This window comes from Mustela nivalis (genome assembly GCF_964662115.1).
Source record: "Mustela nivalis genome assembly, chromosome: 3".
Lineage (NCBI taxonomy): Eukaryota > Metazoa > Chordata > Mammalia > Carnivora > Mustelidae > Mustela > Mustela nivalis.
Genome location: NC_139022.1, coordinates 172,637,149 through 172,660,253, shown reverse-complemented (window position 1 = coordinate 172,660,253; position 23,105 = coordinate 172,637,149). Strand labels below are relative to the sequence as shown.

Here is a 23,105-nt window from a genome sequence, read left to right as displayed (position 1 = left end):
CCTTTGGTCAAACATGGGTCTGGATGTGAGAATGTTGCTGAATGAAATTAGCATGGGAATTAGTAGACTCGCTACAGCAGAATGCCCTCCCTACTGGGAGTGGGTTTCATCCAATCAATTAAGGCCTGCATAGAGCAAAAAAGCTGACCCTCCCTCAAGTAAGGGAAACTTTTCCCATTTGACTGCCTTCAATCAAGAACATCAGTCTTTTCCTGCCATTGGACTCGAACTGAAACATACTCCCTCTTCAGGTCTCAAGTGTGCCGACCTTCAGACCAGAACTACCCCAGAGGTTCTCCTGGGTCTCCAGCTTGCTAATTACAGATCCTGGAACTGGTCTGTAATCTCTCGGGCCAATTCCTGATAACAAATCTCCTTCTATATGTACACACATCTTCTTGGTTCTGTTTCTCCGAAGAACCCTGACAGTGTGGTTCTACAGGCTTCGTAAAGAAGATTTAAAACATTGCGGAACTAATCATCTCCCCATCTGGAATTCATTAAATTCTCATTTTCTAAAAATTCAACAAATTCAACTGAACCATGGGCGGCTTGCTATGGGTTCAGCGGTCACTCCCTTGGAATGATACTTTCTCTGGATAACAGAGCTTCCCATACCTTCTGGAACATTCAGAATGTAATCAGAGGAAATGGAGCCAACTTGTCCTTGACCTTTTATAATGACATCTGATTTCTCTTAAACTATCCTAGATGTCTCTAAGGCTCTTTAAATAAATAATGATGATAATTAATATCAGCCCCCAAAAAACAGATGGTTAAAAATTAACCATTTGTATTAAATATTTAGCAAATGTTTATGTACTAAATGTGTTTAGCATTGTAGCGTCCAGCATAAAAAGAACCCCAACATGCCACTTCCTATGATTACAAAAATGTGATTCTATTTAGAAAATCATCTCCATGCAGCAAAAACAGATAGTTAAAAAAAAAATGCATCTTTCCCTTATTATGTGCTCATGCTCAAAGACATAATAAACAGGTTAAACCAAAGCCTTTTTGTGAATTCAGCCACGTGACGGGGCAGGAAGAACATTCCCCACAGCTGTAACCCATGACCTGAGCCCAGTTCTGCCACCAGTCACCCTGATAGCTTGGGAGCATTTCTCTGACCTTCAGGTGACTCATCTAAAAGTGAGGAGAAAGATTCTACATGATGACCAAGGTCCCTTCGAGAGATAAAATTTCAGTTTTGAGTCTAACCTATGACATCATTCTTTAACCCTCAAATGATTTTTCTACTCTCCCCTGGAATGAAATGGCACAAGACGAAGACACATGATTTGGGCATTGGGATAATTTTCTGTATCCAGAAGTAAGCAGTGGTGGGGTGCGGGGAGGGCTTATGTAGAAATATTCATGTAGTTAATCTGATTAACTAGCTTAAAAGAAAATAGGTTGACATTCAGAGACTAAAAGGGGCAGTAGAGGGGAAAGAAGATTTCAAGACAGAAGGACTCACCAGCAGAAAGAGAAAATGCCCCCAGAAAGCATGGCATACAGTTTCGTCTCTGATGAGGCCAGCTCTGAAGCAGGTCACTTGGGTACAAGTTCTCTTCATGGGCTCGCTTCCTTTATCCATTCTCTCCAGTGAACGTGGCCGATCGCCACAGTCAGACTCTAGCTATACATTGAAGCTCAAAGTAGAAAACCCACTAATGAGCCAATAAATGGATCTACTAGACCCTTCCACGCTTGCCAAGTCTGCCGCATGGGGCAGCACTCCTCTAGGGGCAAGAGAAACCACTCTAGCTATTTTAAGCAGAAGGCGACTTAATACAGCGAACTCGATTTCTACAAATCATCAGAAGGGTTGGACAATGGAGCAGGGCCTCCAGCAGGAATTCCTACAATGAGATGCCAAACTGGCCCCCGCGGGAGCCACTACCTGGGCCGCAGATAGAGACAGAGCTGAAAGTCAGCCCCAGGACACCTCACCTCGCTACAGGGAGCTGTGTCTGCACCTGCTCCAAGCAAGGGGCACAGGCTACAACACTGAGATCCCCCACCTTCAAAACAAGTGAGGCCAGAAGGGTGAGCTGGCTGCCCATACTGCTGGGAGGTTCACACCACCCCACCCTACCCCCGAGAGGCCAGTAAAGCACCTGAAACAGTCCTGCGGCCAAGCCCACCATCCCAGGACCCTCAGAATGCGGGGCTCTCTGCACTGGCGCCCTCTGAGCTGCAGCGAGCCAGCTCCGAGAGTGAGAATCCAACTCATGGTCACAGCCAGGGCTGCAAGGGAGGCTGGGAATGTGACCTAGAGCCCCCCAGCCTGCAGTTCTGGATGGTGCATTCCAGAAAGAAGCTGGAATCAATCCTGGGGGCCAGTCCACTGCAGCCACCACAGGTGGGATGGAAAGCACCAGTAAAATCCTCGCCAGGGTCCAAAAGACAGTCACAGAGCATGCTGACCAGCAAGTCACAGCTGAATTATAACACACGACTTCTCCCACCAATTTCTTATCACGTGTTTATCCAGATGAAGACACAACCATCTGGAGATCAAGATTTTATACATTAGCATATACTACAGTCTTAGGTATGTAATACTACATGATTTTTTTTTTCTGTAAGAGAAAGAGGTAATAGAAATAGAGTGAAATCTGTGGCTTAAAAGACACATGAAAAAGTGCTCCACATTGCTTGGCACCAGGGAAATACAAATCAAAACCACAATGAGATACCATCTCACACAAGCCAGAATAGCTAAAATTAACTAGTCAAGAAATGAAAGATATTGGCGAGGATCTGGAGAAAGGGGAGCCCTCCTGCACTGTTAGTGGGAATGCAAGCTGGTGCAGCCACTCCAGGAAACAGTATGGAGGTTTTTCAAAAAGCTGAAAATAGAGCTACTCGACGACCCAGAAATCACACGACTGGGTATTTACCCTAAAGATACAAATGTAGTGATCCGAAGGGGCACGTGCACCCAAATGTTTCTAGCAGCAATGTCCACAATAGCCAAACTATGGAGAGAACCTAGATGTCCATCAACAGATGAATGGATAAAGAAGATGTGGTGCATATATACGATGGAATACTATGCAGCCATCAAAAGAAATGAAATCTTGCCAACAACATGGATGGAACTAGAGGGTATCATGCTTAGCGAAATAAGTCAATCAGAGAAAGACAATTATCATATGATCTCCCTGATATGAGGAATTTGAGGACAGGGTGGGGGGTTGTGGGGGGTAGGGAGGGAAAAATGAAACAAGATTGGACCTGGGGAGGGAGACAAATCATAAGAAACACTAAGTATCAGGAAACAAACTGAAGGTTGCAGGAGGAGGTGGGGAGGGATAAGGTGGCTGGTTTATGGACTCTGGGGAGGGTATGTCCTGTGGGGAGTGCTGTGAATTGGGTAAGACTGATGATTCACAGACTTCTACCTCTAAAGCAAATAATACATTAAATGTTTTTTAAAAAGAAAGAAAAATCTGTGTCTTCCTTCCTTCACTTAAATATTTCACGGGCTCCTCTGAGAGACTCTTTACTCAAAAATAAAATGAAAAAGACTCTTAACTCTAGGAAACAAACTGAGGGCTGCTGGAGGGGAGGCGGGTGGGGGTATGGGATAGCGGGGCGATGGGCATGACGGAGGGCACGTGATGGAATGAGTAGCGGGTGTTACATGCAACTGATGAATCACTAAATTCTACCTCTGAAATGAACAAAAAAATAAATAAAAGAGTGCATATATTAAAATATGGATGAAAAGAATCTGAGAAACTCTAAAGCAAAATATTAACAATCGGGTAGCCTGGTTGAGGGCGATTTTCATTTTCTTTATGCTTCTTTATGCTAATTATTCTTCTTATGCCTATTTATTTTTTCTATAGTGTGAGTATATTCATGGAATAATTTTTTAAGTGTCTGAATATACAAATGGGAAGTCCTAAGGAATTGGAGGAAGTTGACCACCCACATGACACAGGCAGCAGGGAGAGCCCCAGGGTGCGCCATGGCCATGGGGGGCCTCTGTTTCTGCCCATGCTGGTGCAATGTCCCAGCAAGCCCACTTAGTCTCCTGCTGCCAAGTGAAACCAGGAACTTAGAGTTCACACATGGGAAGCGGGGGGGGGAGGCGGTGCGGGGAGCCAGAACTCCCCCTCACATTATTTCGGGATCATGTTTTTAACAAGTTACTAAAACAAAAAGACTGAAGGAGCATGGAAAGGCTCTTCTACTGGGAGATGCTCCCGTATCTGGTTCTTGTGTCTGTCACTGTGGTTGGTATAATTCAAAGATGGGCCCCAAGTTCCCCACCTTGGTGCACGTGGCCTGCACACTCCCCTTCCCTTGAGTGAGTATGAAGGGAGAGCATGCCCATGATCGTGATACATTTTATGGAAGAAGCAACTTTGTGGCTGTAATTAAGGTCACAGGTCAGTTGAGTTTGAAGGAATCAAAAGGCAGATCACACTGGGTGGGCCTGACTTCATCAGGGGAACCCTTCAGATGAAGGTGAAGTACCAGAGAGAGGCTGTCCTGTCGGCCCAGGGGGAGAGTAAACTCTGCTGTGTGTGGGCGAGCGAGCCAGCGAGGGGGCTCAGAGAGCAGCATCCAACCAAGAGCCCGCAATGCCATGGGGATTTCAGTCCTACAACCACAAGGAACTGGATTCTGCCAATAGCTAGTGAGGCTGGGAGAGGAAGCAGAGCCTCAGAGAACACAGCCGCTGTGGCCCGCGCCATGACTCCAGCTGATGAAACATGACGAGAGGACCTTGCTCGCCCATCTCCAAACTCCTGACTCACAAAAACTGTACAGTAATAAAACTGTACAGTAATAAAAAACTATACAGTAATAAACTAAAAAGAAATGTTTACCAGGCTCCTACTAGGGGTCAGGCACTGGATAAACCACGATAAGACACAGGGAAGCGGTCATGGGAAGCTCGTAGGTGTTAGCATGAAGGGAGTGCCAGTCTGCTTCCCCACTTTGCCACGTGCTCTGTGACCTTGGACAAGTTCCTTGCCTTTTCCATGACTCTCTTTATCGCCTTTGCAAAGGGGAATGGTAATACCCACCTAAAAAGGCTGTTTGTGAGAGTTAAATGAGATCATACACATTGGCCCTTAGTGTAGTGCTTGTTCCTGTATTAGTCAGCGTCCTCCAGAGAAACCCAATCAACAGGCTGTGGGCTGGGCAGGGGCGGGGGGGAGCACCTGCTTTATTTCAAGGAGTCAGCTCATGTGACTGTGGGGATGACAAGGCCAAACTCTGCAGGGTAGGCTGACAAGCCTTCTCTGGAGACCTACAGAAGAGTTGGCGCAGCTTGAGTCCAAGGGCAACTGCTGACAGAACTCCCTCTTCCGCAGCAGGGATCAGCCTTTATCCCCTTAAGGCCTTTGCCTGACAGAACGAGGCCCACCCGCCTTACAGAAGTTATGGAACATAGTTTGCTTTACTCAAAGCCCCCTAATTTTAATGTTAATCTCCTTTAAAACATACGTTCATAACAACATCTAGACATGTTTGACCGAATACCAGGCTAACATAGCCCAGCCACGTTGACACATAAAATTAGCCATCACAGCCCATTAAGGACATTCAGTAAGTGACAGCTGTTATCATGGAGCAGCTTACACCTAGTGTTGAAGACCCGTCACCACAAAGCGGTGTGGCCAAGGTGTTCAGGACACCGGGCATACAGATAAGTGAACACACATGCTGGAGTTAGAGCCTCCTGGACAAGAACATTCAGGACACAAGAAAGATCGGAGGGACCCAGTTAACCCTCAGCAGGCCTGGGCACAGGAGGGTCTCATGAGGCCATCTCCCTGGAATCAGGAGAGACCCCCTGGCTGGTTGGGGAGAAGGAGTATACGCAAGGAATCTAAAGGCAGCAGAGGTAAGTATGGGTGGTCAGAGTCATTACCAAGAGGGGCAAGGTCATGGTCAGGAAAGCCCAAGGGAAAGTATAGAAACAAGACTGAAAGCATGCATCCGTACCCACGGTGAGTTTACTAGAGGAGCGGGAGTGATGTGACGAGCACGTACAGATGGACAAGAAGAATCACTAGAACCAAACGCCTCTAGAACCAAACGTTGGTGGTTGGCCATGGTTGGTACTAAAGAACTTTGGCCAGTGACAGAACTCATTTGTCCAACACAACACAGACGCCTGCCATTCAGGAGACAACAACATTGTCACGGCTGTCCTGCATGCCTTCTATGAAAAAGCCACCTTCTCCAGGGGCCTCAACCCCACAAACACCTGAATGTCACCGATGTCCTTATCAAATGATGTTTTTCTCAGCCTGGTCCAGCCTTAAAACAGTTAAGATTCACTTTCAAGTTAAAATTTCCAAATGTTTTCTTGGCTGTAAATGGAGTGCTTACCTCAGATAAGATCCCATGTGCCCAGGATGTTTTGGTGCCAAAGATTTAGCCCAAATCCCCGAAGCCATTCCTCTATAGTAGAGATTCGAATAGGCTTTGAGTGAGTGACAAACATTCCACAACAAACTGAAACTTGACCGTATCAGTATCTCCATCACTGATGGCAAGAGACACAGAGACAGAGAGACCTCATCTTGAAGGGCACGTGAAAAAGACAGTGCATAGCCTTGGGTTTCTCCCGGAGCGATGTGTGCTAAAAACAGTAAAGGGGTGGGGAGGAGTGACAAGTGGCCAAGACCTTTGGAGCCTGTTTTCTAAAATGCACAGATAAAATTCCCAGTGAGCACTGATGTTAGCCAAGACTAAGGTTAGTTAAACCCAAAGAAAGTCTAATGCAGCCTAGTTTCCTCAAAGTCTCCTATATTTTTTACCCTTCTGCAAATTCAGGTGCATGTGAATAGTTTAAAGCTGTTTCTGTCTTTTTCTCTCTAAACTTCCAATTATACCCCCCACAGCACCAAATGGAGAGGGAATTATAATCAATTTCTTAAGTAAATTCATGTAAAATAAATTTAGACTCAAAGGATCTGAACAACAAAGCCATTTCATTCAACCAGGAAATCAGATTTTGACAGCCAAGGCTTTTTTAAAAAATTGGGTCTATTTTCCAGAGATTTATTCAAGTGTTCCCTGCCACCAGGAGCCATAACAGAACTATAACCAACCCACTGCTCCCCTGTGGGCCATAGTTGTCATTTAAGAACACAGTAGGTGGGTGGGAAGATGGGGGTTTATCCTAGGTTGACCACCAAGAACCTGCAGACCCTGAAAATGTCACTTCATCTCGAAGCCTTTGCTTCAGTACTTGTAAAGTGGGGGTAGTTGATATATTAATGGTCCAGTTCCTCATCCCTCTTGTATCCTTATCTTGTGCCAACTAACTTGGTAATCCTCTCCCACACTGACTCTAGACTCAGCCATGTGACTCTGGTCAATAGAATACAACAGAAAAAACAGTTCCTCAGTGCCAGGTCTATGCCAAGAGAACTTGAACGTTTCTACTTGCTTTCTTCAGCTTTTGCCATCACCATGGGAAGGACATGCCCAGGCAATCCCCCTAAAGAAGATGAGAGGCATGTGGAGCAGAGCCAAGCGTCCCAGCCAAGTCACCTCCACCAAGTCAAACCCACTCCCACCCTACATGCGCAAACACTACTAAGACAAGCAAAGACACCCCGCTGAGCCATCTGGGAAAATAAAAGAGTCGGTTACTGGTTCCTATAAATCAAAGGCTAAACCGTACAGGGACAATACCACCTGTCCCAGAGACCTTACTAGCATGTTGGGAAGATCAACTGAAATTGTATTTATAAAAGCACCACAAAGACTGGAAAGTTGTCTCCCAACCTGGGAAAGGCCATTATTTTCTCTTCCTGCATCTTGGTTCTATCTGTCCAAGTGGATCCTCCATTCCGAACCTGGTTTTCACACCATGACAACCCAACTCCTATACCAGGTCTCAAACCAACAAAAAGTAAGGGATCTGAAAACTCCCTGTCAACTCAGAAAGAATGACATGCCCTACATTTATCCAACCATTTCAAACTTTTGCCTAAGGTTCCTTGGTGAACTTTGCATTATCAGAGTTCCCAGCCACCTCAAATAGGAAGCTTCCCAAAATACATTTCTATTTTAGCAAATTATGATCAATAGGGGAGACTTGAATAGCTGGATATTTTTTCTGCCCTTGTATGAATCACTATATAGAAGTGCAAATTAAACCAAATGATTCAGGTTTATATCAAATGATAAATTAGATTCCATATTAGTCTGCCTAGGCTGCCCTGAGAGATTGCCACAGAATGGGGGCTTAAACAATAGACATTTATTTTCTCACAGTTCTAGAGGCTAGAAGTCCAAGAATAAGGTGCCCTCAGGGTTGGTTTCTGGTGAGATTTTTCTTCCTGGCTTAGAGACATCACCTTCTCACCATGCCCTCCCCTGGTCTCTTCTCTGGGGGTGCATGGAGAGAGGGATCGTGTCTTTTCCTCTTTTTATAAGGACCCAGCCCTATTCGACTAGGGGCTTACCCTTACAACCTCATTTAACCTTAACTGCCTCCCCCAAAGCCCCATCTCCCAATCCTAGGTTGACCACCAAGGAGCTCTAAACCGATTAATAACAATACAGTCACATCAGGGATGAGAACTTTGACACAGGAAATGGAAGAACATGGGGGAGGGTCCCAATTCAGTCCAAAACACATCCCAAAGGAGGACTGACTCAGGCAATACAAATATATACCAGCAAATCCGTATCGTCCTGCCTCAGGAAGGCAAGTCGCTCACTTTAATGAATTTTTTACAATATGCATTTATTTACCAAACACAGACTATGGGTCTACCTGTGCCAAGCACTGTGTAAGTTGCAGGGGATGCAACAGAGCAAACCAGACAGGGTCCCACCCTCTCAGATCTTATGGCCTGAAGGGACTCGAGTACTGAATGAGGAAGGAAGGAGGGCTGGAATTGGAAAGATGAGGGGATGATAATCTCACAAAGACAGATCTTTCCAGCCCCAAATGCATTCCTTATTTCACTTGTCCATGCCATTTCACATGTTCCTCCCAAATCACTCACCAGAACAGGCACCCCAGTCTACATGCTCGCCAGCAAGACACAAAGAGCTCCCCACATTCAAGTTAATACTTGGTATTTTCCAACTTCACAGGTTCTGACAGTTGCACGGCTCTCTTGGCTTCATTTGCATATCTCTGATTGCTAATGAGATTGAGCATCTCTCCATAAGCTCACAAACATTAGCTTTCCCCTCTGTAAACTCCGTGTTTATTCCCTTGGCCCATATTTCTATGCTTTCCTCCTCTTTTTTTTTTGTTGATTTATTGGCACTCCTTAAATACTCTAGAAACTAACCTTTCCTTGGTTTTGTGTCTTAAAAATATCGTCTCCCTGGGGTGCCTGGGTGGCTCAGTCACCCAAAAGTCTGACTCTTGATTCTGGCTCAGGTCACAGTCTCAGGGTCCTGGGATGGAGCCCCAGGTGGAGCTCCCAGTTCAACAGGGAGTCTGCTTGTCTCCCTCTGCCCCTCCCCACACTCACATGTTTGTTCCCGTTCTCTCTCTCTCTCTCAAATAAATGAATAAATCTTCCTTAAAAATTGTTTCCCAATCCATTAGCAGTGGTTATGGTGCTGGAGCAGATACTCGTTGCCCCTCCCCGAGGGGTGTTTACACATGCCTGACCCACTGGTAACAAGCTTGGCCACATGACTTCTTTTGGCCAATAAAATCTGAGCGGAAGTGACATGTGACCTTCCCAAGCAAAAGCCGTAAGATTCACTGCATGAAACCACCATGTACTTTACTCTCCAGAGAGGGGCTGCCTTTTGGGCCTGGATCCTGGCATGAAGACATCCCCGTTGCAGACCCACGACCAGCAGAAATAAACCTTGGTCACATGCATTTAGTTGTTTGATTTCGTTGTTGGTTGTCACGGTGGAAGAGCTGAACAATTCAACGATGGACACCAGTGGCCAGGTGCTACCATAATAGTGCCCCAGATATGTCCGTGGGTCTTAGGGCAGAGTGGCTAGTGGCAAGGAAACTGCCAGTAAAGACTTTTTAAGCAGTGACGAAGCATTTGATAAAACGATCACCTGTGAGAACCTAGAAGGCTGAGAGCGTAACTAATGAATTTGTAGCTTTAGCAAAGTGGGAAAGCAGAATATGGGTAACATTGGATATTTGCTAATGGCTGTTTTTGACAAGGCACCATAAGAAAGAAATAAGCTCTTAGGAGAAATGGCCATTTTACAAGCAGGATTGAAAGAGTGTTTGGAGAGGCCATAAATTCTAGGATTTGCAGGTTAGAAAATGGAACTCTTTCTCATCTCCAACTGGTAAGAGATAAAACTGAGAAGGCCTTGAGTTACAGAGCTCATCCTTGGGGCAAAGATGAAATCAAGTAGACTGGTCAGCCCACGGTTGAAACTTTAATGGGGTACAAATCGGGAGAGAAGGTCAGGTGTTGTAGGGAACAAACACTTCAACCATCAGAGAAAGAAGTCATTCATGATGCCTAAAACTAATAATTCCATGAACAGCAACATAACCATATTATTTTTAAAAGGTGTAACTGTTTCCTATTGCTGTGTAACAAATAACACGAACTTAGTTGCTTGAAACAACACACACTATGTCACAACTTCTATGGGTCAGGAGTCTTGGCATGGGTTACCTGGGTCCTCCGCTCGGAGTCACATCAGGCTAAACCAAGGTGTCAGCCAGGACTGTGATCCCATCTCAAGTTCGGATTTTCTCCCAAACTCACTGGCTGTGGTCAGAATTCAGTTTGCTCATGGTTGTAGGACAGACACCCTCAGCTCCCGGAGACTATCCCCTGTAGATTTTAGATGCACTCATCACACACACATAGATAACTATGTGAAGACATGACATGATCATGAGCTTGACTGTAGTAATCATTTCATGGTGTATATGTGGAACAAATCATCATGGTGTATACCTAAATATACAGAAAAATATAAAAATAAGAAAGAAAGCAGATCGTATGGTTCTAATACAATACATGGGAAGGTTTATCATTGGACACAGAGTGTTAGTTGATATTGACAAAAGGCAAAATTCACAATGAACGTGTCAGCCTTTGCTACATGGCCAACCACACCAGGGCTTCGGAGCCTGAAGCGACAACCATTTCTTCAGTGCACCATTCTGCAGGTTGGCAGTCCAGGTTGGGCTCAACTGAGAAGCTCTGCTGAGGGTCTCAGCTGACCTCGTTCCTGATTTGTGATTGGCTGTTGTGGTCTACAAGTTGGGGGTGGCTGACTGCAGGTAGAACTGACAGGGGCAATGGAAGAAAATGAGCCATGAGTATCTCCTCATTTGGCAGAATGGCCTGGGCTTCATCTCTATGGCAGTGGTGGCACAGGTTCCCCGAGCAGCACAAGGAAAGCCCCAGTGAGCAGGTGCTTTCCAGTCTGTCCTTCTGCCATGTTTGCACCCAGATATGCTGGTTCAGATAAAGACTGAAACATCTTAAAAGGTTAAGAAGCCCCTCGTACTCTAGGGACTGCTGTAGGCACACTCCACCAGGCACAAAACAAGCCAGACCAGAGCTGTCAGAAATACAAGAAGAAACAAAGAGCTCCGCCATAGCTTTATCTGGAGCCCTCCATTTATATAGCTATGAAACAAATAAAGAATTAGGATTCAAATAATATAATGAGTAAAGTCTGTGAGTATCAAACTATTGTTTCCTATAGAAAATACACATTCTTTCTCAATGTCTTTGGAACATTTACAAAAATGGGTCATACTTTTAGGCCATAAAAGAACATCTCAGTAAATCAAAAGGAAAGTAAGAGAAAAGGAAAAAAGGGATTGTGTAAGCAATATTTTCTGGCCAAATGCAATGAAACTAAAAATTAAAGAAACTACAAACAAGAAAATTCAAACCACAAAGAAATTAAAACACTTCCCAAGATAACCTGCGGGATGTACAATTACAGACTATTTGGAAAATTTTTTTAAATGTCAAAAGTATATATCAACAACTATGGAACGTTTCCTGTTAGGGATCAACCAACGTTTTCCAGGAAGCACCTCACAGTAAATAGTGCAGGCCGTGTGGCCCATAGGTCTCTGTTGCCACTAATCTGTTCTGCCTTGGGGGTGTGAAAGCAGCCATACACAACACAGAAATGCCTGTCTGGGCAGGTGTTCAATAAAACTTTATTTGTAAAAGTAGACAACGGGCTGAATTTGATCCACAGTCTTGGCTTGCCAACTCTTGCTTTATATTAATTAAACATTAAGCACCTAAAGAGAAATTCCTAACTTCACATTTTTTTTTATTAAATAAGAAGAAATAGAAATCAATGAAATAAGTCCAACAACAGCAAAACAGAGGGAGCAGGAACAGAAATATGATGCAGCCAGAAACAGACATTAATGAAAGAGAAGGCAGGAAAATAATACCATCGATAAACAAATCCAGTATTTGAAAAGATAAACAAAATAAACCCAAAACAATGCTAATCAAAAAAACAAAACAAAACAAAACAAAAACACAAGAGGGGGACACAGTGCTATCCATTATTGAAAAGTAGAAAGGATCAGAGCCACAGATGCAGAAATTGTTTCCTTTTTTTTTTAATGATAAGCAAATACTAGGAACAAATGGATAGTAATGAAAATTTAACTCTTGATGAAATGGCTAATTATATAGACATTTTCTATTTACTGAAATTGGCTCTTGCAAGTGGAGCACATCTGATTAGATCAAGAATAAGAAAATGGCCAATGTATATCCAGCATTTGCTAGTGTCAAGGACTCTTTGGCTAGATGCTTTCCTTGTACTGTCTCCATTCACCTGCCCAGCAACCTTGTGATGTAGGTCCTATCATTATGCATGTATGTTCAGATAAAGACAGAAACATCTGAAAAGGTTAAGAAGCCCCTCATACTCTAGGGACTGCGGTAGGCACACTCCGCCAGGCACACTCCGCTGGGCACACTCCACTGGAGCCGTCCATTACTCCACACAGCAGAGGAAAAGGACAACCCGCCAAAGAACTGCCCATCAGGCCTCCTTAGCGGGCAGCTTCCAGCCATTGAGCAACTGGTCATTTCTACAGAATTTCAGCTGCCTGGGAAGAAACAAAGAGAAAAAAAAGAATTGTTCCGTTCTATTTTAAGAAGGTTGAACCCCCTAAAATCAAAATGTGACAAAGTTAACTACTAACTAATTCTCACAAGGATAGATGCAAAAATCTTATTTCATCAACTCTAGAAATACATTAGAATAATAATGTGCCCAGAACATATATGGTTTATCATAGAAAGGTAGAGATGCCTCCCAGTGGGAATTAAATTCTGGATATAACACGTTATATTAACCAGTCAAGGGAGGGAAATGAGTCTTCTCAACAGATGCAAAATTTAATCTCCTTTCTGGCTGTTTAAAAATTGAGAAAAATAAGGGCGCCTGGGTGGCTCAGTCAGTTAAGCATTGGACTCTTGGTTTCAGCTCAGGTCATGATCTCTGAGTCGTGAGATTGGTCAAGCTCCATGCTGGGTCTGCTTGAGATTCTCTCTGTCTCCTTCTCCCTCTGCCTCCATTCTCTCTCTCTCTCAAAAAAAAAAAAAAAAATTAGAGAGATAGGAATATACCGATATAACATGTCAGATGTCTTCTTTGTTGTTGCTGTTTTAAGATTTTACTTATTTATTTGAGAGAGAGAGCAAGTGAGAGAGCAGGAGATGATGGGGAGGGGCAGAGGCAGAAGAAGGCTCCCCACTGAGCAGGGAGCCCAACAGGGGGCTTCATCCCAGGACCCTGAGATCCTGAGCTGAAGGTAGATGCTTAACCCACTGAGCCACCCAAGTGCCCATGATGTCTTCTTGATGTCAACAGTAAGCATGGTGTTCACTGCCGAAATACCAGAGCAGCATTTCTCAGACTACATTACAGACCCACTTCAAAAGAGAGACAGTCTTATTCTACTATTGAAAGAATTCCATATTTCAATAAACACAGAAAATAATACATGTCGTATCCCCATTCTGGAGATCCAAAATATACCATACTGTATTAAATCTAGAAGAATAGCAAAAATAGTCAATAAATTCAGGGAAAAAAAAGATACAAAGCACCTTATAAATATTCAGTACTAAAATACTGTGGTAATCGTAACTGTAGGAACAGGCATAAAAAAAATCCTTCCAAAAAGAATAAGTACAGGATGGTAGCATGTGACAAATATGCCATTTCAAAACAAGAAACAAAGATCAGATTATTCAACAAAAGATATTCGAACAACTAGAAAAAATATGTATCAGACCTGAAGCTCATATTTTTAAAAAATATAAATGCCTAAAGGCTTAGTTGTATGTCAAAAGTGAAATATAAAGATTGCTTAAGGAAACAGAGATGGACTTCAAGAGTGAACATGGCTATTGACGTGTATGTGTCTCTCCTTGGCCCCCCAGATGATACAAGCAACAAGAGCACTGCCAACAACACAGAACTGCATTCTCGGTGAGACTTGGAGTAAAGCATGATCGGTGAACTTGAAGACCTACGTAAAGACTGAGGGGGCGCCTGGGTGGCTCAGTCAGTTAGGTGGCTACCTTCGGCTCAGGTCATGATCTCAAGGTCCTGGGATAGAGTCCTGCATTGGACTCCTTGCTCAGTGGGGGGCCTGCCTCTCCCTCTGCCCCCCTCCTGCTCATGCACACAAAAATAAATAAATAAATAAAATCTTCTTTAAAAATCACATTAAAAGCCACATTTTCAAGAAGCAGTCTGCGTCTGGAAAGCTAGCTTAGTCGCAAAATACCCTGTCCCCCAACTGGAAACCACTTACCAACTAAGGAGAATATGATCACTCAGTGATCAATGATAAAAAGGGAATTAGCACAGCATTAATACCCAGATGATCTAGGAAATGCTGGTGGACAGAACAACAAATATATCAAAGACGAAGAAGACTCGGCAGAAAAATGTTGCCACAGAGCACATAAAAATTTGAACTAAGTAGTTCACCATGAATTTTGAAATATTCAGTGTGGTCATTATCTCTACAAAAGACAATCAGAAACACAGGAACATAGGAAAGATACAATTATTTATCAGAAAGAAATAAAACATGAGTGGCTATATTCCAAGAAAGAATAAATGAATAAATATTTCAAGGAGCAAAAATGAGTCTAGATACTCTGGAAGTTCACCAAGAAGCAGAGAGAATAATAATGAGAAATTCAAGCATTATAAACAAAACCGAAGAAAAGATTTTTTTTCTTAGAAAATGATAGATCTGGAAGGCAGGTAAAGGAGAGTCAACTCCTGCATCACTGGAATCCCTGAAGAAACACAAAGCAAGGTAACAAAGCAAATATTTTAGGACACAATCCATGAAATTTTTCAAGGAAAAAAAAAGCAGAATGCAATCTGGACAGTTAAAGATTATGCTGTGTACCAGACAACAAGTTGATCTAGAATGGTTAACGCCAAGACTTAATCACAGTAAAGTTTCTGGCTTTTAAAAAATAGAAAAAAACTGTAGACAAAGAACTCAATCTGGCCTCAGATTTCTTCACCATTAATCACCAGAAGATAATGGAGCTGCACCTAAGAGGTACAGATGGGAAAAGAAAGGCGTGTCCTTCAAGTACAAAGCGTACTTTTTCTTTAACTGCAAGAAGTCAGGGAGCATTGTTATCAGGAGTCCTACTTGAGAAAGCTGTAAGAGAACACACTTCAGCCAACCAGAAGATAACTGGGAAAACCCTAGGGAAAGAACCCAGGAGTGAGCACCGGATATGTCTGAATGAAAAGTAAGACCAAAACAAACTCATGGACCAGAGTCACAGAGCTGGACTAAATGCCGCAGACCATGACAGTGGAGAAATGACGTCATGACAAAACTGGGCAGAAGAGTGTGAACGACAGAGTACATTTGTCGACTGCCTCATTTACAAGAACTAAAAAGCAACAAGTCATTAACCGCTAACAAATCATGGGGTAGAAGTATAAATAAGTCTACCTTACACGCATGCTAAAAACAGATGGCTATTATTGACTAAAATTGGGTGTATGGGAGGGAAGCACACACGGCGATTTTTATCATTTCCCTGTTGGAGGGAACATACTGTGTAAAAAATAGAGGACCCAGGGTGTTAATTTTGAATGAAATTATAGAAGCAACCATTAGAATAATAATGCAAACCTTCCTCAGTTTCAGAAAGATTTTCAAAGACAATAGGCCACCTGGTAAATGACTTTATATAAAAGCATAAAAATTAAAATCATAATGTAAAATAATACAAAACACTAAAAATCGATTCCCTCTACCATTAATAGAGGAAAAAGAGCTCGAGTCGTCTATGATGGAAGGAAGGGAAGAAGGAAGGGGTGGAAGAGATTGGGAGTGAAAGCAAACCCAGCCACAGGCTATACACAAGAGCCACTCCAAAACCAACATATTTCATGAAGACTTCTCAGTCTTTATGAATAAAAGTCTTTCAAAACTCAAGCACAAACAAAAAAGAGCAAAGGTTGGGATCCTAGTATCACTGAAGACAGACTACAGACCACAAAGCATTAACGACGAACACAAAATGGGCACTCTATGAAGTTAAAGGATGTAATCTCATAACAAAGATAACAGCTCTGAATTTCTGTGCACTTTCCTCTATCCCTCACACATAAAGCAGACATAAAATACACTACAGATGACCTAAGGAGCATAATTAAAAAATAGGTCTGTTTTATATGCACAGAAATAGAGCCATGCTTATATTCACACACACCCCAAAAACAGAAAATATCTTCAGTTCAAGTGCCTGTGAAAGTATCACAAAAACTAGACTCAGTGAGACCCAACAAGAAAATCTCCAGAAAGTAAAGACAGGGCAGAAAACTTTCTATATCACATGCAATAAACATAGACGCCGAAAATCAAATTAAAACACAAAAGACCCAGCCACCTGGGACAGAGGGAAATGCTCTTACATTTTCCCTGAGTTAAAAAAATGGATAAATAAATACATAATTTCTAGAAACTGTCATGAAATGGTCACAGTAAGAATCCACAGGAGAGAGCCAAGAAAAGCTCAGCAGAAAATACTTCAGTTCTATTGACTAAAAAGAGAAGAAAAACAAAGAATGAACAGAAAATGAAAGAACCCCACTGAAAACATTGGGAAGACACAAAGGAAAGTCAAGGACAGCCACATGAAATATTATGAAAGAAAAAGGCAGGACTTAGTAAGTTAGAAGAGAGAAAAACAGTAGAAAAAAATAAATCTGAAAGCAAGTTTTGCCCAGACAAGAGTTTCTTTGGACTGAGTGGGGGCTGGGGGTAGAATTCTGCACAGAGGGACACAACTGTTTAGTGAAGCCAAGAACCAGGGTGGGCCAGGGGCACAAAAAAACGACTGAATTGCCTTATGTAATAAAGTTGGGGGGGGGTGTCCTTTGCTACTTTGCAAGGACCCCAAGAGGAGGTTGAGAATCCTGAAGAGGAGAGAAAGCAGGAATGAGAAGTGGAGGGAGACAAAGAGACAGAAAGAGAAGGAGACGGAGACAGAGACAGAGAGACAGAGCAGCAGTAGCATCAACAGAGGACTGGGCAGGCCCAAGCCCCGGGTGCCTCCACCATCTGTATCTCCCAGCCATCTGGTTGACCTCTTGCTCCTTAACACTTGTAACTCCCTAACACAATGGAGTAAACGGTTCTTGCCCAGCTGAAAACATCTCGAAGTGTCCCTCCAACTTGATGGATATTTTGGGCATAGAATTCTAGTGTCGTTCTAGTACGAAGTCACATTCCCTCAGGATTTTCCAGGCACTGCTCTATTTGTCTTCATATCCTGCATTGAGCACTTAAAAAAAAAAAAAAAAAAAGGCAGATCAATATGTACTAAAATGGATAGTTCTCCAAGGCACAATGCTGAATGAAAACGACAAGTCTCGGAGTAATTTATAAGGTGTGATACCTTTTATATCAGGAGAATCTGAAAAGGGACTTCCTGGTGGCTCCCTGGTGGGAGGCGTGGAGGCAGAGGAGGGGCACTGGAATTGCCAGGCTCTGGTCACGGTCACAGTCATGGCGGGCGTTAGTCTGTGCATTGCCTGCGTATTTTCCGGTTTATCTTACACATATAATTCCCTCACAAATCCAAAATAAGTTTAAACAAAAACAAGAAAATAATGTTCTAGAGCTCTTAAAACGCACACTAATCCAAAAAAAAGTTTGAACAAAAATGTCCTCCCATCAAGAGCTCCATAAGTACACAATTCTATGTTCTCACCTCTGACCACTTCTATCACTCTTTCCTTAACTTTTTAGTACAGCCGGATTTTATTCAGTCCTACGGTATGACTTGATGCCCTACAATGATATTTTTTCTCATTTCCTTACTGGGGGTTCCCATGCTGGGCCTGAATAGTCTTTCTTTTCCCTCCTGATGGAAAGGGCTTCGTAGGCATGTGTATCAAGTTGAAAAACACGTAGTATAGAAGTCAGGTTTCCTAACTCCCAACTACTACATTCTACTACATCACTGAGTAGTTTTTAGATCACTCTTGTCTTAGACATTGTCTTTTGCTCAGTTTTGTTTTTTTTTTTTAATATGGCTGACACAAAGCGTTGCATGAGCCTCAGGTGTACAACAAAGTGATTCGACAACTCTGTATTTTACACTACATCCGCAAGTGTAGCCACCACCTGTCACCGCACCGCGCTACTCTGCACTGTGGATGATATTCCCTCTGCTGGACCTTTCATCTCTGCACTCTCTTTGCAATTTTCAAAACGTTTCACATTTCTAACACCACATTTTATTCTCGTATCAAAAATCTGATTTTTGCCCTCTGTTACGGGGGATGTTTTGCCAGCATATGGACAAGGGATGCAGTGAAACGCTTGAGTTCCTTCACTCATCCATCCAGGAAACGTTTCTTGAGCCCGGACCATATTACAACCATATTCCCAATGCTGGGGATAGCCGGAGGTGAGGGCAAGGAGCCTCCGCCTCATTTTTCACATAATAATACAATATAAAATTATTTCAAGCTCTGTAGCCGTTCCCTCAGTCTTTGCCATGTAATTATCCACTCATCCACCCCACGGCCTCGAGGCCATGGACTAGCAGCTCCTTGGGATTGGGGATGATTGGTAGTTTTGACACTCAGTGACTTTCCATCGGTCCCCTCACTTCCTCAATTAGCTGCTTTCACCCGGGACTGACAAAAGACCAAAGCCTGTCCTGCCCCATGATGGGAACCTATTTCATTTTGTGCAAGTGAGGGGACAGGGCAGGGCATCTAGCCACCCACCTCTTCCTGCCTCTACCTCCACTAAAAACAGAAGGGGTTATTAAGACCTCCTGTGCGCTTTCCAGAGAAGTAGCATCAATAACAGTGCAGGGAGCACTCTGAAACCTTTTCCAGTTAGTTCTGATTTATAATACAACCGCTAGGCCTCCCATGGAACTCTCTGTGGTCTTCTGAATCTATAAACCAAAGAACAGACATTACCTCCAACCACAGGCATCATCTCGTCATCTGCGGTGAGCGTACCATGGACCATGGTCTGCATTTAAGAAGCCATTTAGACACAGTAAGTAGCCAGAGTACGCAGGAGGCACGGTGGGCTAACTCATTCGGAGGAACTGAACTCAGTGGAAATTAAAGCGATAGGGTATTTTGTGTCTGGATCCCCGACAAATGTAAAAAATTAGCATGGGGGTGCCCAGCTGGCTCAGTCTATAGAGCACGCGAGTCTTGATCTCAGGACCGTGAGTTCAGGCGCTGTGTTGGGCGCAGAGAATACCGTGTGTATGTGAATAAATGAATGAATGAATGATTAGCATGAAGAGTAGTATGTGGCCATTACACTTCTTTGAGCAAGCAGGCTATCATTTCCTTAGGACTCTGCATGTGTGAATTCCTACCTTACTAACAGATAATGGCTGCTAATCTTTTTAAGATTTTATTTATATAGGGGCACCTGGGTGGCTCAGTGGGTTAAAGCCTCTGCCTTCAGCTCAGGTCGTGATCCCAGGGTCCTGGGATGGAGCCCGGCATTGGGGGGGGGGTCCCTGCTCAGCGGGGGGCCTGCTTCCCTTCCTTCTCTCTCTGCCTGCCTCTCTGCCTACTTGTGATCTCTGTCAAATAAATAAATAAAAATCTTTTGAAAAAAATATTTTTATTTATTTATTGGAGAGAGAGAGAGAGAACGAGCATGAGTAGGGGGAGGGGCACAGGGAGAGGGAGAGACTCTAAACCTGACACTGTGCTGAGCACAGAGACTGACCAATGTGGGGCTCAATCTCAGGACCCTGAGATCACGACCTGAGCTGAAATCCAGAGCCCAATCCTTCAATGACAAAGCCACCCAGGTGCCCCGGTGCAGATCTTAATAAAGATAGTGACTTTGCACTGAAACTCTCCCTTAGAAGTGGGTTTCCATGGCTCAGTTGCATCTGGCAAATAGGTTAAGGGTGACTGTCGAGTTGGGACACCCTCAGACCCAGAATATCCGGAGTCCAGACCCCCAACTGAGGCACAGGCAGCTGTCTCCACTTACCCCGTTTAGGCTGTCATTTTCTGTACATGCCACAATGTGGAAAGAGCTAATGAAGTACAGTATAACATAAGCCAAGGAAATTACTTTGTCAATTTTATAGAAAACAAAAATGCTGCTAAACAAATTGTCCAGCCTGAGACATTCTCAATGTGCATTCAGATTTCCTATTTTCCTCCTTGCAATGGGTATGCTAATAAAACTCTCCTGCCTCAGACTGTCCAGGGCCCGGAGCTACATTGAGAGACCTGCCCTTCATTCGAAAGACAATCTTCCCATCAACCCTCCCTGCTTCCAGGGACGAAATTCTTCTCTCGTTCAGGAAACTGTTTCCAGCTCCCTCCAAGCCTGGGTTTCTAACGGCAGATGTCCCTTGCCTACAGACTCCACTCCCGTCCGTGTGGACTGGTCCACAGTGGGCACCTAACCCAGGAGGGGCAGATCTGAGCCCAATCTCAGAGGGACAGACACAGGACGAGGGAGGCACGAGCTGTCAGAGGGGGCTCCTTCCCCTAGGATGGCAGCAGCATGACAGATGGAGTCAGGGGTTCCAAGAGAAGCAAAAAAAAAAAAAAAAAAAGGCTGCAGACAGTAGGCCCTTCAATGTAGAGAATAGCCCCCGCCAACAGCAAGAGGCCCAGGCCCCAGGGCAGCACATTTAAGGAGGCACGCATGCCAGAGGTCTTTCCAATGCATGGTTGGCACTCCTGTGACCCTTGAGAGTTAAGTGCCTCCTTAAAGTTGTGCACTGCTGAACAGTCATCAGAAAAACACAAATCAAAACCACAATGAGATGGGACCTCACACTGATCAGAACGGCCAGAATCAAAAAGATAAGAAATAACAAGTGTTGGTGAGGATGTGGAGAAAAGGGACCCCCTCCACGCACCGTGGGTGGAAGTGTAAACTGCGAAATCATCGTGCAAAGCAGTATGGAGTTTCCTCAAAAAATGAAACCTAGAATTCCCACATCATCCAGTAACTCCACTACAGGGTACTGACCCAAAGAAAGCAAAAGCAGTCATTTGAAAAGCTATGGGCACCCCTATGTTCACTGCAGCATTAGTTCCAATAGCCAAGATACAGAAGCAGCCCAAGTGTCCATCCACAGACAAATGAATGAAGGTGTGATATATATTTCTATATCACCATAAAAAGAATGGAATCTGGCCATTTGCAACAGCATGGACAGATGGATATAGAGCGTATAACGCTAAGTGGCGTAAGGACAAATACCATACGATTTCACTCACATGTAGAATTTAAGAAGCAAAACAAACAAAATGAAAAAGAGAAAGCAAAAGTCAGACTCTTAAATACAGAGAACAAACTGGTGATTGCCAGAGGGGAGGGGGGTGGGGAATGGGTGAGATGAAGGGATTGAGAGTACATTATCCTGATGAGCGCTAAGAACTCATGGGGCGCCTGGGTGGCTCAGTGGGTTAAGCCACTGCCTTCGGCTCAGGTCATGATCTCAGGGTGCTGGGATTGAGTCCCACATCGGGCTCTCTGCTCAGCAGGGAGCCTGCTTCCTCCTCTCTCTCTGCCTGCCTCTCTGCCTACTTGTGATCTCTCTCTGTCAAATAAATAAATAAAATCTTTAAAAAAAAAAAAAGAAATCTACAGGATTTCTGGGTCACTAGACAGCACACACAAAACGAAGGTAACACTGTATGCTAAATATACTTCAATAAAAAAGTTGTTTTAATTTAAAATGTGGGTATCTTTGTACATTGCTGGTGGGAAAATACAATGGGGCAGATGCTATGAAAAAAGTCAAACATAAAATTATCATATGGGGAGCCTGGGTGACTCAGTGGGTTAAGACTCTGCCTTGGGCACAGGTCATGGTCTCAGAGTCCTGGGATCAAGCCCCGCATCGGGCACTCAGCTTAGCAGGGAGCCTGCTTCCCCCTTTCTCTCTGCCTGCCACTCTGCCTACTTGTGATCTCTGTCAAATAAATAAATAAAATCTTTAAAAAAAATTTTTCAGAAAGGACCAATACCCAAATTTTGTAGCAACATGGACGGGACTGGAGGAGATGATGCTGAGTGAAATAAGTCAAGCAGAGAGAGTCAATTATCCTATGGTTTCACTTATTTGTGGAGCATAACAAATAGCATGGAGGACATGGGGAGATGGAGAGGAGAAGTGAGTTGGGGGAAATTGGAAGGGGAGGTGAACCATGAGAGACTATGGACTCTGAAAAACAATCTGAGGGGTTTGAAGTGGTCGGGGGGTGGGAGGTCGGGGTGCCAGGTGGTGGGTATTATAGAGGGCACAGATTGCATGGAGCACTGGGTGTGGTACATAAACAATGAATTTTGTTATACTGAAAAGAAATAAAAAATAAATTAAAAAATTTTTTTAATTTTTTAAAAATAAATAAAATTATCATATGACCCAGCAATTCCACTTCTAGGGATATATCCCCCAAATGGAAAACTGGTACTCGAATAGATCCATGTACATACACGATTGTTCACGGTACCACTACTCATTACAGCCAGAGGCAGACGAAGGCTCAAATGTCCAGCAGCAGATGGACAGAGACGCGAACCACGGCACCGTCATGCTGTGGAGAGTATCGGCGTCGGCGGG

The 23,105-nt window shown here is 43.7% G+C and overlaps 1 protein-coding gene across 9 annotated transcripts in view; it reads right to left on the bottom strand.

Moving 5' to 3' along the window:
* The window catches only part of ATPSCKMT (ATP synthase c subunit lysine N-methyltransferase), a gene marked incomplete at its 5' end in the record, with an annotated part of 240,472 nt that overhangs the window by 114,351 nt on the left and 103,016 nt on the right, over positions 1 to 23,105 (bottom strand). The window contains one exon of one of the 9 annotated variants that reach the window (XM_082725174.1): positions 12,126 to 13,060. The exons of 7 other annotated variants lie outside the window; for them this stretch is intronic. In XM_082725174.1, the coding sequence (XP_082581300.1) occupies positions 13,043 to 13,060 (18 nt within the window). In that variant the 3' untranslated portion in view covers positions 12,126 to 13,042. Of the gene's footprint in view, positions 1 to 12,125; positions 13,061 to 23,105 lie in introns of those variants that run through there. One more of the 9 variants, XM_082725165.1, reaches the window with a different exon arrangement.